General features: G+C 34.2%; 1 protein-coding gene across 1 annotated transcript in view; it reads right to left on the bottom strand.

Moving 5' to 3' along the window:
• Nucleotides 1–14,929, bottom strand: part of fras1 (Fraser extracellular matrix complex subunit 1) — a 263,784-nt gene that overhangs the window by 16,596 nt on the left and 232,259 nt on the right. Inside the window, exons 49-57 of the mRNA XM_055011340.1 lie at nt 12,983–13,133; nt 8,788–8,947; nt 8,460–8,628; nt 6,584–6,830; nt 5,740–6,084; nt 2,358–2,518; nt 1,956–2,103; nt 1,307–1,512; nt 1,071–1,227 (exon numbers count right to left, since the gene is read on the bottom strand). Of these exons, the coding sequence (XP_054867315.1) occupies nt 1,071–1,227; nt 1,307–1,512; nt 1,956–2,103; nt 2,358–2,518; nt 5,740–6,084; nt 6,584–6,830; nt 8,460–8,628; nt 8,788–8,947; nt 12,983–13,133 (1,744 nt within the window). The remainder of the gene's footprint in view (nt 1–1,070; nt 1,228–1,306; nt 1,513–1,955; nt 2,104–2,357; nt 2,519–5,739; nt 6,085–6,583; nt 6,831–8,459; nt 8,629–8,787; nt 8,948–12,982; nt 13,134–14,929) is intronic.

The raw sequence follows: 14,929 nt of genomic DNA, 5'->3' as shown, positions 1-14,929 counted from the left end.
AATTGCAAGGTAAACATATGACAAAGAAAAATAAATGTGTATGAGAAGAGTTGTAACATTCATGATTCTCTCTGATGTGTTTTTAGTGGTGACAACTTGGTGCATATTTGCGATTTCACCATGGATCTCAAACTTTCACAGAAACATAAACATGACATTTTATGTCAGTTAGCAGCAGCAGAAACTATCTAGTCTACATGTGGAGGATCATAGTGGTGACCAGAGGTGGTCGGTGGCTATCGTCAACAGAAGAAACAACAGTTTTCACCTTGGAAAAGCTGCAATTTCCGAGATGCAAAATGGTGCATCAGTTCAAGGCACAAGGAGCATGCTTGTTGTTTTATTCAACATTTATGTAGTTGTGCACCATGAATACATCTGCCATGGTTAGACTGTCAAAGCCCACTTCTACCATCTAAGGCAGAACATTTGGTACAAATCAATCATGAAAACCTGCTCACAACATGGTCGTTATGCAAGAGTCTTTTTGGCTTCAACAACACAATCGTCAGTCTCCACTCGTCCCGATTTGCCATTTTGGCTCTGCAACTGTTCTTCTTTCTCAAAATAAAATTCAGGCTGAAGAGGTTGCTGTTTTTACACAGTTTACGAGATTTAGCGCTTATTACAGACAGTATTTGACATGTGGGGAGTGCTACAAGTGTTGCAGGAGCACTGGGAGCAGAGTATCACTGCGCAAGGAGATTCCTTCAATGGGGATGACAGCAAAGGTTTTTTTGATTGCGCCTCGTATGTGTACAACCATTTTACCAAAAAAATAATGACTACCATGACTAAAAAAACCCAATATGACCACTGCAAGTGTTTTGCACATTTGAGAGATATCGGCTCATACATGATGTTCTGTTTGCAAGAACATAACGTGTGAGACTACATTAAACTTGTACAGGCCAATCCTTGATAAAGGCACTCCAAAATACAGCACCAAAACCATAATGTAAGCCTTTCTCCAGGTAAATGAAGAAGGTAAATGAAAGTTATCCACAGCTTTCTTGCTAACCAAATTAAAAGCTCTATTAGTAGATCAGTATATCTGAGCGTCTACCTACCGTCTTCATCATTGGTGATGGTGATGGTGACGATGTCGTTGACGCCCACCATGGCGCCGCTCCAGTGGTCACCCAGCGGCGTCCCAAGATGCACCTGGAACTCCTCTTCAGGCTCGAACACGGAGTCATCGTGGACGTGAACTGTGCAGTTCTTCACCTGAGAAACAAGCAAAGAAACGTGTTGATGTGGGAACAAACACTATGACCCTTCAGCACACTGTGGATGATCATGCTACCTTCTCTCCTTTGAGGAAAGTGATGCGAGACTCGTCTGCGTTCCTTCTCTCCTCGAAGTCATCCATCACCATCGCCGACATGGTTCTGGTGAAACAGCGAACCGACGACTTGAAGGACAGATCACCGGTCCGGACGATGGGGATGTGGAGGACGTTGTCTTTCTCCTTCACAATGTAGGAACTCTTCTCAAACTGCATGCTGGGAACTGAGAGACATGAAGATGGCTGTGAGAAAGCTAAATCTTAAGTGTAGTTCAGTGTAATTTTGATTTTAATCACTTCAGAACATGCCTTTTGGTGCTTTTCTATGGCGAACAGCTATCTCTTTGCATGAAACAATGCTTGCTGCTTGTGATGCTTATGATCTTTCCATGGTTTTTGATTCCGTAAAATAAATTTCCGCATAGCTTGTAAGTTCCTTACTTTCCACTGAAGCAGCGATTGTCATGGCTACCATTAGCTAGCTAATGTTAGCTAAAGTAGGACGTCACATTCTACACGTGGACACGACGGAGCTTCACTTGAGTGAAAAACGTGGATTAAATTATTTATCATTTTAATCCTGTTTTACTGGTAGAAAATGGATTTTCAAAGTGGGAATCCATCTTGTAATTTATGCTAACTACGTCTAGCGTTTCTCGGTACGTACTGTCCTGGAAGGTGTCGGTGATGACTACATTGGCTTCGTAGGGTTCCTGCAGGACAGCGCCTTGGGGAGAACTGAGGAACACCACGAAAGACTCGGATCCTTCGATGGACGGGTTCTGGATGTCGTCCATGATGGTCAAACTGCACGTCTGTAAAATAAGAAGATTTGTAAAATGAATTACTATGGGTGATAAAAACTCTTTCCTTGTAGTCGGAGAGGAAGCAGCTCTACTTTAGTGAGCTCCACTAATGACTGAAAAAGCTAAAACCACAGTTGTATCCTTCTCATCCAACTACCTAATTGACATTTATCCATGTAAAGCTGCTAATCCTGAAGAATTAACTCCAATATGGCTCTAATTTAAGCACCCAAAAGTGCACTACTGAGTGTTTCCGTCCGTACCTCTTCGGTTTTTCCAGGTTTGAACTCCACCTTCTTGGAGCTGGGGATGTAGTCGACCCCTGGACTGGCTGACAGAGGGTCTGAAGGTCTTGTTGCGCACCAAACAGAGGTGACGGAGGAAAGGTCGCTGCCGTGGCGTAGCACCGGTATCTCAATGGTACCTGGATGGTGGAGATTAAAATGAAATGAGGCTTTAAATACATGAAAAACAGGATTGATGGTGGTTTCTTTGAGCTCATTTTTGTCTTTACTGAACAGCTTTAGTACAAACAAATGCAGGAAATGCTGAGAAGGTAGCAGGGAAATGATATTCAGTACAGTAAAGATCCAAACTAAACCCACTGCTGAGGGCTTTTCCAAACTACACATGTATCCTTGAGGCGTTTTTCTTGTATGGGACGGATCGTATGATATCAGATGACCTTCAGCAGCTTCGGTCGCAAACTCTGCCTCGGTCTGCAATTTCCAAAGTCCTTCAGGTTGCGAACTAATTAACAGCAGCGGAATAAATTGAGCGAGAAGCCGCATTTTGCAACTAATTTCGCTGCAGCTAATGATGCTGACGGTTCAACACTGCACGGCCGACGCCTTTATCCGAGATTGTGTCAGAGGGCAACGAAGAGAAACAAGAGAGAGGAAAAGAGGCAGAAAGGACCTCAGCGGAGAGAGTGCTAATTATACAGAGTCTGGAACAAAATATCCGACTCACTGTTTGGTGTTCCAAAATAAATTTAACAAGGAAAATATGACAGACTGCAATGCAGACAGTAACTGAAAAACCATGAGATTAATGATGATGTTGTGAGAAATAAGATGTGTAAACACGGAGGGAGATATGAGTACATTTTAGATGCTCTATCCTTGTACTGTAAGTTTCTGCATTATTTTTTTCCTGTTCTGTCCTTCATCACAACCAATGCAGCTGTTTTTACCTCTTGAAGCAGCTTTAATGAATTAGTTTAACTCATATAAGGTAGTTTTCCACTTGTCAAAAAGTGACTGGAGTCCCTAAATTCACTCAAAAATGTTGTTAATGCATCAAAATGACCTATTTTTAGAGATTAAACCACTTTAATTTCCTTTTTTGTGCATATAAAACCCACTTAATTGATGTTAATTACAGACACAAGGATGCTAGAAATACCGAATACAAACATCTCAAACAGTACTATAGTACTATCCTTAAGTTTTTCCCTTATTTTACCAGCTCTGTGTCCTACATTATAACCAATGCAGCTGTTTTTATCTCTTGAAATGGCTTTAAATGATTAGTTTAACTCATATAGTGCAGTTATACACTCATGAAAAAGTGATTGGAGCCATTAAAATGGCATTAAAATGTTATTTATGCATCAAAATTACCTAATTTGAAGCATTATAACCACTTAAATTCCTTTTTTCTGCATATAAAATCAACATAAGTCATGTTAATTACAGTCCAGCTTCCAAATATAAACACAAAGACATTAGAAATACCAAATACTAACATCTGAAACAGTACTATAGCACTATTCTTACGTTTTTGCGTTATTTTACCAGCTCTGTGTCCAACTTCATAACCAATGCAGCTGTTTTAACCTCTTGAAATAGCTTTAAAGGATTAGTTTAACACATATAATGCAGTCTTGTCCAAAAGTCACTACAGCCCCTAAATTCATTCAAAAATGTTGTTAATGCATCAAAATTACTTATTTTTTATGAATTATAACCACTTTAATTTCCTTTTTTCTGCACATAAAATCAATAAATATCATGTTAATTACAGTCTAGCTTCCAAATATAAACAAGAATGTTAGAAATACCAAATACAAACAGCTTAAACATAGGGAACAGTACTAATCTTAAGTTTCTACAATATTTTGCCCACTGTATATTCAATATTAGAACCCATTCAGCTGTTTTTACTTATTGAAATAGCTTTAAAGGACCAGTTCTATTTATATAATGTTGCTTAATGTTATTTATGCATCAAAATTACCTAATTTAAGGGATTATAACCACTTTAATGTCCTTTTTTGTGCATATAAAATCAACATAAGTCATGTTTATTACAGTCTAGCTTCTATATATAAACACAAGGATGTTAAAAATACCAGATACAAACAGCAGAAACAGTACCATGGTGCTATCCTTACGTTTCTGCATTGTTTCACCTGTTCTGTGTCCTACATTATAACCAATGCAGTTGTTTTTACCTCTTGAAATGGCTTTAAATGATTAGTTTAACTCATATATTGCAGTTTTACACTCATCAAAAAGTGATTGGAGTCATTAAAATGGCACTAAAATGGTATTTATGCATCAATCAATCCCTAATTTGAGGGATTATAACCATTTAAATATCGTTTTATTCCATATAAAACCCAATTTTATGTCTTGTTACTTACACTCTAGCTAAAAAATGAAAAAAGAATGTTAGAAATACCAACTACAAACAGCAGAAACAGGACTAGATTACTCCACTATCTTTATGTTTCTGCATTATTTCTGCTGCTGTGTTCCCTTTATTACAACCAATACACCATTTTCACTTCTTGAAGTAACTTTTAAGGACCAGTTCAACTCAGATAATGCAGTTTTCCACTTGTAAAAAAGTGACTAGAGCCCTTAAATTGGCACTAAAATGATATTAATGCATCAAAATGACTTGATTTCAGTCTTTAATTTCCTTTTTCTACATATAAAATCTACTTAAGTCATGTTAATTATAGTCTAGCTTCCAAATATAAACAATTTTAACAGTACATTTTCCCTACATCTGGACTGAAATGTGAAATAAATGTCTTGATTTCAGCCATGAAGGTCATATTGTTACGATTATAATCACTTTCATTTCTTTTTTCTACATGTAAAATCCTTGTAAGTCATGTTAATCATAGCCTACTTTCCAAATATAAACAGGGACATTAGACAAATCAAATAAAAAAAGCTTGAACATTGGAAGCAGCACAGTTTTCCCTACATCTGGCCTACATTTGTTACAGTTTAGCGTCCAAATACATACAAAGACGAAATACCATACCAAAAATAAACAGCTTAAACATCAAAAACAGCACTTATAGCATCATCTACTATCTTTAATCTCATGCCTGATTATGGTATAAACTGTATTTTTTTGGTCTCAATTGCCAAAAAATCTTAAAGGTTCACGAAGATGTTCCTTTATTGTTATTGTCATGAATATAAAGTTATGAGTTTTTGCAAAATATGATGGTTTGATCTGGACAAATCAGCTGTAGATGGACACAAACAAGGAAATATTCAAACCCTAACCTTAACCTGACAAAGAAAGAGTGCATTTCCTCCACGAACTTCTCTTGGCTTTGGTGAAAAACTGTTGAAAATGTGGACAAAATGTTGGATGTATTAAAGCAGTTCCTACCTGCGTCCTCGCTGAAGGTAAAGGTGGCGTTGCCGAGGGAGACCGTGGAGGCGTCGTTGGGCCCGTCGATGACCACCTTGGCCACCGAGACGTCCCCCATCCGGGCGTTATCGGAGGCGTCCGACAGCACCAGCTCGAACTCCTCGGACAGCTCGTACTCGCTGTCGTCGATGAGCTTCACGTCGCAGGTGGACATGCTGACGCCGGGCCCGAAAACGACCCGGTTGTCGGTGGTCATTCCTCGACTCTTGTAGTCGGAGCCGGACTCGAGGCCGTGGAGGCTGCTGCCCTGAGCTGACTTGGCCACGGTGTAGCAGAGAGCTGACACAGTGCTGGAGGAGTCGCCTGGAGGGGAAAAAAGATGGGAAATAGAAGGTCAACGCTGGATAAATAGAGGGTCAACGTTGGGAAATAGAGGGTCAACGTTGGGAAATAGAAGGTCAACGCTGGATAAATAGAGGGTCAACGTTGGGAAATAGAGGGTCAACGTTGGGAAATAGAGGGTCAACGTTGGGAAATAGAGGGTCAACGCTGGATAAATAGAGGGTCAACGTTGGGAAATAGAGGGTCAACGTTGGGAAATAGAGGGTCAACGTTGGGAAATAGAGGGTCAACGTTGGGAAATAGAGGGTCAACGCTGGATAAATAGAGGGTCAACGCTGGATAAATAGAGGGTCAACGTTGGGAAATAGAGGGTCAACGTTGGGAAATAGAGGGTCAACGCTGGATAAATAGAGGGTCAACGTTGGGAAATAGAGGGTCAACACTGGGAAATAGAGGGTCAACGCAGCCTTAAAACAGGAAGTGAAGATGTATGAAGATAGTAACAGTGAACTTTCCATACCTTTCCTCTCGATGGGAGCGTGGATGAAGCCGGTGCTTTCATTAACGTGGTACGTCTTCTTGTCAAACTGCAGCGTCGGTTCGTCCTCGGTGTCGTTGATGTTGACGGTGGCTCGGGTCTTCCCTCCCAGCAGAGCGTACACCGGCATGCTGAGCTCCACCTGGAAGCTCTCGACATCCTCAAACACCCGGTCGTCGTTGATGACGATGGTGCAGACCTTGGTGTCCTCGCGCTCATCGAACTGAACCTACAACGGAAAAAAGAGTTCATTGTAAAGTCTGTGTGGTCCAGTAGTTTAAGTAAAATGCTCAAATGTTCCTCTTTATTTGATATTTTCAAGAAAAACTTTAAGAAATACATGTTTTTAATGGCTTTTGGCTGCTCTGAGGGTTTCTAATATTTCTTTTTATCTCAAGTTTAGAAACTCATCTTACCAGTTGTTATCCTCTTTTGACTGTTTAATGTTTTATTTAGTTTTATTATTCGATTTTACAGGTTTTATTGTGGCTTGACATTTGCACAAAACTCTCAAAACAGCTCAGGTTGTTTCTAAATGTGCTACGTAAATAAATTTGATTCGATTGTAGTTTAGGAAAAGAAAAAAAACAAAATACAAAAGAACGTTAGCTGCAAAAATGTGACCAAAAACACAGAATGTAGAGTTGCAAGTTGAATAAAAATAGGAAAGACTTAAGTTATTTATGAGATTCTTACATGCAGAAACACGATAGAAGAATTTAAAATCAGTTTAATCTAAAAGTGGAAAGCTACTGATGCTGTACAGAGCAAAACAAAAAGCTGATCTGGGTATCCCTGAATAATTTGTAATTTATTTGTAATTTAGAACTTAAAAAAAACTTGTTACTGTTGTTTGTTTCAAAGCAAAAAAATTTAAAAATTGGCCTTTGTTTTGCCTATTATTTTTAAAATAATAATAATAAAAGTTATAATAATAAATAATAAAAATACTCATTATTATTACTTTATAATCTATTTTTAAATATTATTAATATGATTTTATTCATTAGCATTTGTATATAATAATAATAATAATAATAATAATAATAATAATAATAATAATAATAATAATTATTATTATTATTATTATTATTATTATTATTATTATTATTATTATTATTATTATTATTATTAATAATAATAATAATAATAATAATAATAATAATAATAATAATAATAATAATAATTATTATTATTATTATTATTATTATTATTATTATTATTATTATTATTTGTGCTCCCGTCTTTCTGCCCCAAATGAGAAATTAAAGTTTACAAAAGTCAAAACTGATTTTCTTGTAATTATTACTTTATCATATATATCATTTGTTTTTCTTTTAGTTTACTGTAATATATATTTTTAAAAAACGCATTATTACTGTGTTTCTGATTTGTAAACCAAAGAAAGACTGTGAAAGATTTCAATTATTTTAGTTTTTTTTGGCTCTGATATGTGAAACGTTGTTTTAATTTTTTCTATTAAAAAAACCAACAAAAACTAAGAATGGAAATAAAGTTTTGTTTTCTGACGATACCCAGATTTAAAGTTTTCTTAAAAAAAAGGATGACTTCAAGCATAGAAAATCTTCTAAAACTGTAAAAAAAAATTGCTCTCCGTACGACAAATAAGAAATCAATCTGAAGGTATTTTAGGATTTTAAATAGAATATTTTGTTGACATTATTAGTGAATTTGAGAGCAGTGACAAAGTAAAATCAGCTTTGAATGAAAAAGACATAACTGTACATATGTTTGATAAATTTTGACCACTCATCACAGTATTTTATTGTTGCTGAAGTAAAATAAATGGAAACAATGCAGAAAACTGAGAATAAACAGCGTTCTAAAGCTGGGTTACCTGTCCAGCGTATTCCACGTAGTCCTGCTGACCCGGTTTGGATCCGGTGCTGCTGGTGGACGTGGCGCTGCCTTGTTCGGTTCTACAGAGAACGATGGCGTACTGGTTCAGGTTACCGGTTCTCTTCACCGTCACCGCCACCGTTCCGGCCTTCTCACTGACGTTGTAGCTGAGGAACAAGTTACAGGTCAGTTTACAGAGTCTACTAATCTCCTGGAAGTCAGTTCAGGGTGAAGATAATGAAACTTTTTTAAAAAGACTCTTTCTTGTCAAAGTGAGAGCAGATTTCTACATCGTTTAATTAAAAATAGGGACCGGTGATTCGAACCTTTTGTGCTCGAAGCTGATCAGAGACCACTGGACGTGGAAGACGTTGTCGCTGACCACGTTGGGTTTGCTGTCTTTGACCAGGAACTTGAAGTTGTCCATCGTTTCCTGAACGTTCTCCTGATGCAGAACGTAGCGGATCAGACCCAGGTTGATGTCGGCTAGAGAGGAACAAGATCAGCATTATGATGAGCAAACACTGGATTCGTTTGATTCATATTTTCCATCTTTTAGGGAAACATGAGGTCTGTTGATAATCATTTCCTGTGTTCATTGATTTAAAACTAATGACAAGTTCCAGTCAGTTAATTAAACGTGTTTTCTAACTTTTTGACTTAACTTCTTTGTGTTGACACTACCAGTTATTAAATAATTACTAAATAAAAACAGCATTGATTGAAGAGCAAAGAGTGATTCTTTTATGTAATAAATGTATAGTGCATGGGTTCAACATTAATGTGTTAGAAGATTTTTGTTGTTGTTAAACAGGAATATTCAGTGTCACACACTGTGGATAATTAAGTTTTTTGTGAAATTTTTAACTCTAAGCTTTAAAAAAAAAAAAAAAAATACTGTTACATTACAGATTTTCCCTGTTTGTTAAATTACAAATAATCATGACTAAAATCACAGTAAAAAAAGTCTTAATTTACATCAGTAATACACGAATAGAAAACAAAATAAAAAACAGGCCAAAACAGTAAATAATGTTCATATTAAATATTAGTATTTTAAATTCGTAAAAATTTGTTGATTTGTTCTTATACAACATTTGACAGTAAAATTGCGCAACTTTTATTGCATTTAAATGCTAAAAGTATTATTTAATAATATTTAATAATAATAAAAATAACAATTATTATTATTGTGCTTTTACAGCATTTCACAGTATTAAAAACAGCTAAATCATTTTATTTCACAGATATTTGTTTGTTTGAAAAAGAACAATGCATTTTTTAACAGTTATTTTACATATTTTCCAGTTTTATTAATTTACAAATAATATATAGTAAAATAACAGAAAAAGTACAAATTCACATGTTAACTGTTGACAGTGGCCTCATAAATAATAGTTTTTTTTTAATAAAAACAAATATTACTTCATCCTTTGTAATGTTTAACTGTCAATGTGTGTGTTTTGCTGTATTATTTTAGTTAAAAATTGTTATCACTATTGGGATAATATTTATTTTAAGGCTTGAAAATTATGAATAATGATAGTAACAACAACAATAATAATAATAATAATAATAATAAAGTTATTATTATTATTATTATTATTATTATTGGGAAAATATTTATATTAAGGATTGACAAAATGTGAATGCTAATAATAATTACAATAATTATAACTATATTATTATTATTATTATATTATTATTATTATTATTATTATTATTATTATTATTATTATTATTATTATCATCATTATTAATATTATTTGGAAAATATTTATATTAAGGATTGAAAATGGTGAACAATTCTTTAAACTGCCAGGTCACAGATTTCCTCTGTTTTATTAAATTATAGAAAATATCTTGCAAAACCATAGAAATATGTGTTAATGTACATATTTCTACGTATGTTAATGCATATTTCTATGTATTAATATGCATTATTCACATATAGACTAAAAAATACAATAAACAAAAAAAAATGCAACAAAGCTGTATTTTTTTAAATGCTAATTTGCTCTTTTACATTGTGTACACTATTTAAGATGTAAATCAGCTTAAAATATTATTTTACAAATATTTGCTATTATTTTCACAATTTTTTATAGTTTTTGAACATGATATGGCAGCAAAGGAGCCAGATTTTCGACATTTTTAACAAACTTTTTTTTTTTACAGTGCATGCAGGTGAAACCTAATGAAGTTTAGTAGGGGGCACTATTGAGTCATTTCCATGAAAAAGAATAACAAAAAATATTACTTTTGTACCATTTCTACAGGACATACAAAGTTTGATGAGTTTTCGAGACACTTTAACCCGTCAAAAATCTCATTAATTTGGAGAAAAAATATTTAAAAAACCCTCCAGATACATAAACATCGACCGTCTCTGCAAAGATGGAACCCTAAAAATAAAAACCCTTCATGAGAATCGTGTCTCCTGTCTGGTAATGATTCTATAATTTGCAGCCTCAGGACATTTCGCAGCACTCGGAGAAATAAAAAGGCTCTGAAAATGAAGATGAAAGTCGTTGGCTCACATTTTCTGCTCGTTTAAGGCGTCCAGGAGAAAAACACTTTGACTCAGGGCCAAACAAAAAAGAGAGGAGCTGCTGGAAAGGCGTTCAGACGACCTTCAGGAGGCTCAGCGTGAACATGATGAAGAGAAAACGGAGCTCAGGAGGCCACCGAGGCTAAAATATCACACTTTCATACCACAGCGGGGAGATTTTTAGACCAGAATGTGACAGTTTGTACTAGAAATCTGTTCATTTCCTTCTTTACTGGATGTTTGTTAAGAAAACGATGTTTACAGGCTCCAGACTGAGCGTTGGGAACATCAAAGCGGCCGTTAGCAGGATCTCAGCCTCCAGGATCAACATTTTAGCAAACAGGATGACATTGATTCTCGCTGCAGCCTCCAGCGACTCGTCAGCAGCTTCATAATGACAACGTTTAAACTGCAAATTAGCTGCGAGAACGTTGGAAAACAAAGATAAACGAACACGAGGCCGAGGCTTGTGAGGTTTTTTTTTTTTTTGCATCTTTGCACCTGTAAGATCGAGCAGAATCCCAATTATAAATGCAAATGTGATGATTTGTGCTGTTTCTTCAGCTTTGAGCCTCACCTGAACCTCCGTGAATCAGCAGAGTGTAGAAGATGAACAGAAGAGGGCAGCGATGCAACATCAAGTCAACAGGCGATCCTCTGGGTTAAACTGTTTTATATTTGTGGTTTTATGTCATTCACAGCTCTGTTTGTGAGGAAAGTCTCCAAACTGAGTGATCTATCTAATACACAGAGGCTTAAACAGAGAAGTGTCTTTTATAAATATGTGGGGAAAAAATAAAGTTCAGGCATTTCAAAATCCTTTAAATGAACCTGGTGAGGCCCTTTGTGGCAATTTTAGAGTCTCAAGTATGTTTTTCAGAACAGTCTACACTGTGAAAACAAACAAACAAACAAACAAAACAAAAAACCCAACAACAAACAAAATAAATAAAATAAAAATACAAATCTGGCAGCCAGAAAAAAATGTAATAAATAAACACACAAACAAAAAAAAAAAGTGTCCCACTATGACGTTTAAAAACTTTATTTCTTATTTTTTATTACAGATTATTTGTATTGTTATTTTTTAAGTTTAAAAATAATAGAAAATAAATATATTTTAATACAAATTTTGGCAGGAGTACCAGAAAATACATCTCTATAAAAAAGAGAAAAAAATATGCAAAAAAAATGCACTATTATGAAGTTCAAAAACTGTCTTTCTGATTTTTTAAAATTACAGATTATTTGTGTTATTTGTAAATAAATAAATAAATAAATAAATAAAATAAAATAAACTAAAATAAAAATACAAATTTGGCAGCAAGAGTGCCAAAAAATGTATATATATATATATATATATATATATATATATATATATATATATATAAAAGAAATGTTAAAAAAAAGATCTGACAGAAAAAAAAATGTTAAAAAAAAGTGCACTACTATGAAGTTTAGAAACTGTCTTTCTTGTTTTGTTTTATCACAAATTATTTGTAATAGTTGTGATAAATTAATAAACAAACACTTTTTTTACATTTATTTTTTAACAATTTAAATAAGTTTTTTATTTTTATGCAATATTATCTATAATTTACCAAAACAGGGAAAATTGTTGGAATAACATTTAAAAAATGTATTTTCCAACTTTCAGCTCTTAATATTTATCTTTTTCTTCCAAATAATAACAAATATCTGTCAAGTTTTTTTGAGTTTTTTTGAGCTGATGTGAATACAACACAGGTTGTGTAATTTTATGGTCAAACGTTGCAAAAGTGCAAATATGAATTGTGCTGTTTATTTTCACATGTAGCCAGCCTCTGTTTTGCTCTATGATATCAACAACTTTACTGCTGATATATTTATTTAAATGGACAGTATTGTGTGTGAACATCGACACGTGTATAATTCAGTGTTCTAGCTGTGAAATCAAACATGGAGGTAGATGCTGTTCAGATGTTGTTTACCTTGAGTAAAGGTGCTGACGGGGTTTCCAGGTTTCACTTTGCTCTCCAGGAAGCCGTGTTTGGGTTCAGTTGTTATTTCATAAACCAGCTGAGCGTCGTCGGTGTCCGGATCCATCGTCAGCAGCTCCTTCTTCGTGATCAGGTTGGTGGCCTGGAACAGAAACACAACCTGGAATTATGAAGCACCGGAGACGCAGAAATATTCTGCAGAGAAACAACATGGAAAAAGGAAAATCGTTGCACCAGTTTAAATCAATTAACAGTTGAAAATATACAGATTTTTAATGTGGATATTATTTACAGTGGTGGTCAGTTATTTTTAGAGTTAACATGTGAATTTATTGTTCCATTTTCAGTCTTAAATATGCATAGATCTTCTTTCAAATAATGGCAAATATTTGTCAAATAATGATTCCTGAATTAAATACAGTAAGTTTTCCAACAAATTACTTCTTTGTAAAAATGCAGATTTTTCTAATTATTCACAGTTTTGACAATTTTGTTGTCACATAACAGTCAACATGCAAACTTTTTTTCTGTGATTTTATCCCCTTTTCCCTCATCCTTAATATACATATTATTGTTTAAAATATGTATTTTATCTGATTAAACACAGTGAAAAAAACATGTAAATTTAGCATCAAATGTTGTCAAAGTTAACATGTAAATTGTTTTTTGTGTGTGATTTCACAAAAAATAAGGAAAATTTGTCAAATATGCACAGATTTCTTTCAAATAATGTAAAATATTTGTAAAATAATTACATTTTCTGGTGACTTAAATACAGTAAATTTTCAAAAAAATAAAATTTTATGTAAAAATGCAGATTTTCACATTAATTACAGTTTTGATTTTTTTGTCAACATATGGACTTTTTCGTGTCATTTGTATTAGATATTATCTAATTTAATAAAACTGTAAATTCATCCTTGATTTACATAAAAAATGTTTTAGCTGATTTAAATACAGTTAAGAAAAAGTGCAATTTTTCTGTGAAATGCTATAAAAGAACCATTTAGTATTTGTAGAAAATACAGATTTTTGATATTTACATACAGTTTTAGTCTGTTTTTTTTATATTTTTTTAAGTCAACATGTAAATTAACATTTTTACTATGATTTTATAAGACATTGCCTGTAATTTAATAAAAATCTGTAAAATAACAGTTAAAAATATTGATTTACTCTCTATTCCTAAAAAAAGTTTGATTTTCTGCACTCAATGAACAAAATCTGGCTTCTATGGGGTAAAAACTCCCTAAAACTGCTGCAGCTGATCAAGAAAAGCAAATTAAATGTCACATTAATCACCTAGTTTTGCTTCCTTTATGTTTAATTTAATGCAGATTATGATCCTGTAAATAATTTCTCAAGATCCAAGTGAGGATTTGAGTAGAAGAGGATGATTTCTGCATGTGCTGACATTTCTCTGTTTGAATAAATGTGTCCTCGGTGCTAAAAAAAAGACAAATTTAAAGGGATTTAAATGCGTATTGGGCTTCAACACTGTGGTTGACGAACATAAGCGCACCAAACACCACAGATAAGTATTTTATAATTCAGTTTCTTGCATTTTTAAGACCAATATCAGCATTAAAACTGCAAATTAGCTTTATTTCTGTCATTCACCTGCCCTCATCCCCCTCCAAATAAAAGGCTCCATGATTCTAAAAAGTGATGAATTATTAGTAACAGTCAGCTTTTGTTTCCTCCCCGGCGCTTGATGAAGTTATTACATACATTATCATAATTTGGCTCAGTGATAAAACAGCCAGGACTTAATTACCTGCAGCGAAAACACGACACCGACACTCCAGACGAATGAACAAAGTGACGTTTTCAACAAAAGAAATTAAAGTTTCCCGTGGAGCACAGCATTTATCTGTCACATTTAATCAGTTGGAGAACATTCGCACTTTAGAAAACTTTAAAAACAGAGTTTTTCGA

Source organism: Amphiprion ocellaris, chromosome 6 (assembly GCF_022539595.1).
Source record: "Amphiprion ocellaris isolate individual 3 ecotype Okinawa chromosome 6, ASM2253959v1, whole genome shotgun sequence".
Lineage (NCBI taxonomy): Eukaryota > Metazoa > Chordata > Actinopteri > Pomacentridae > Amphiprion > Amphiprion ocellaris.
The sequence above is the reverse complement of the archived record's forward strand: the minus strand, read 5'-3'. Positions and strand labels throughout refer to the sequence as shown.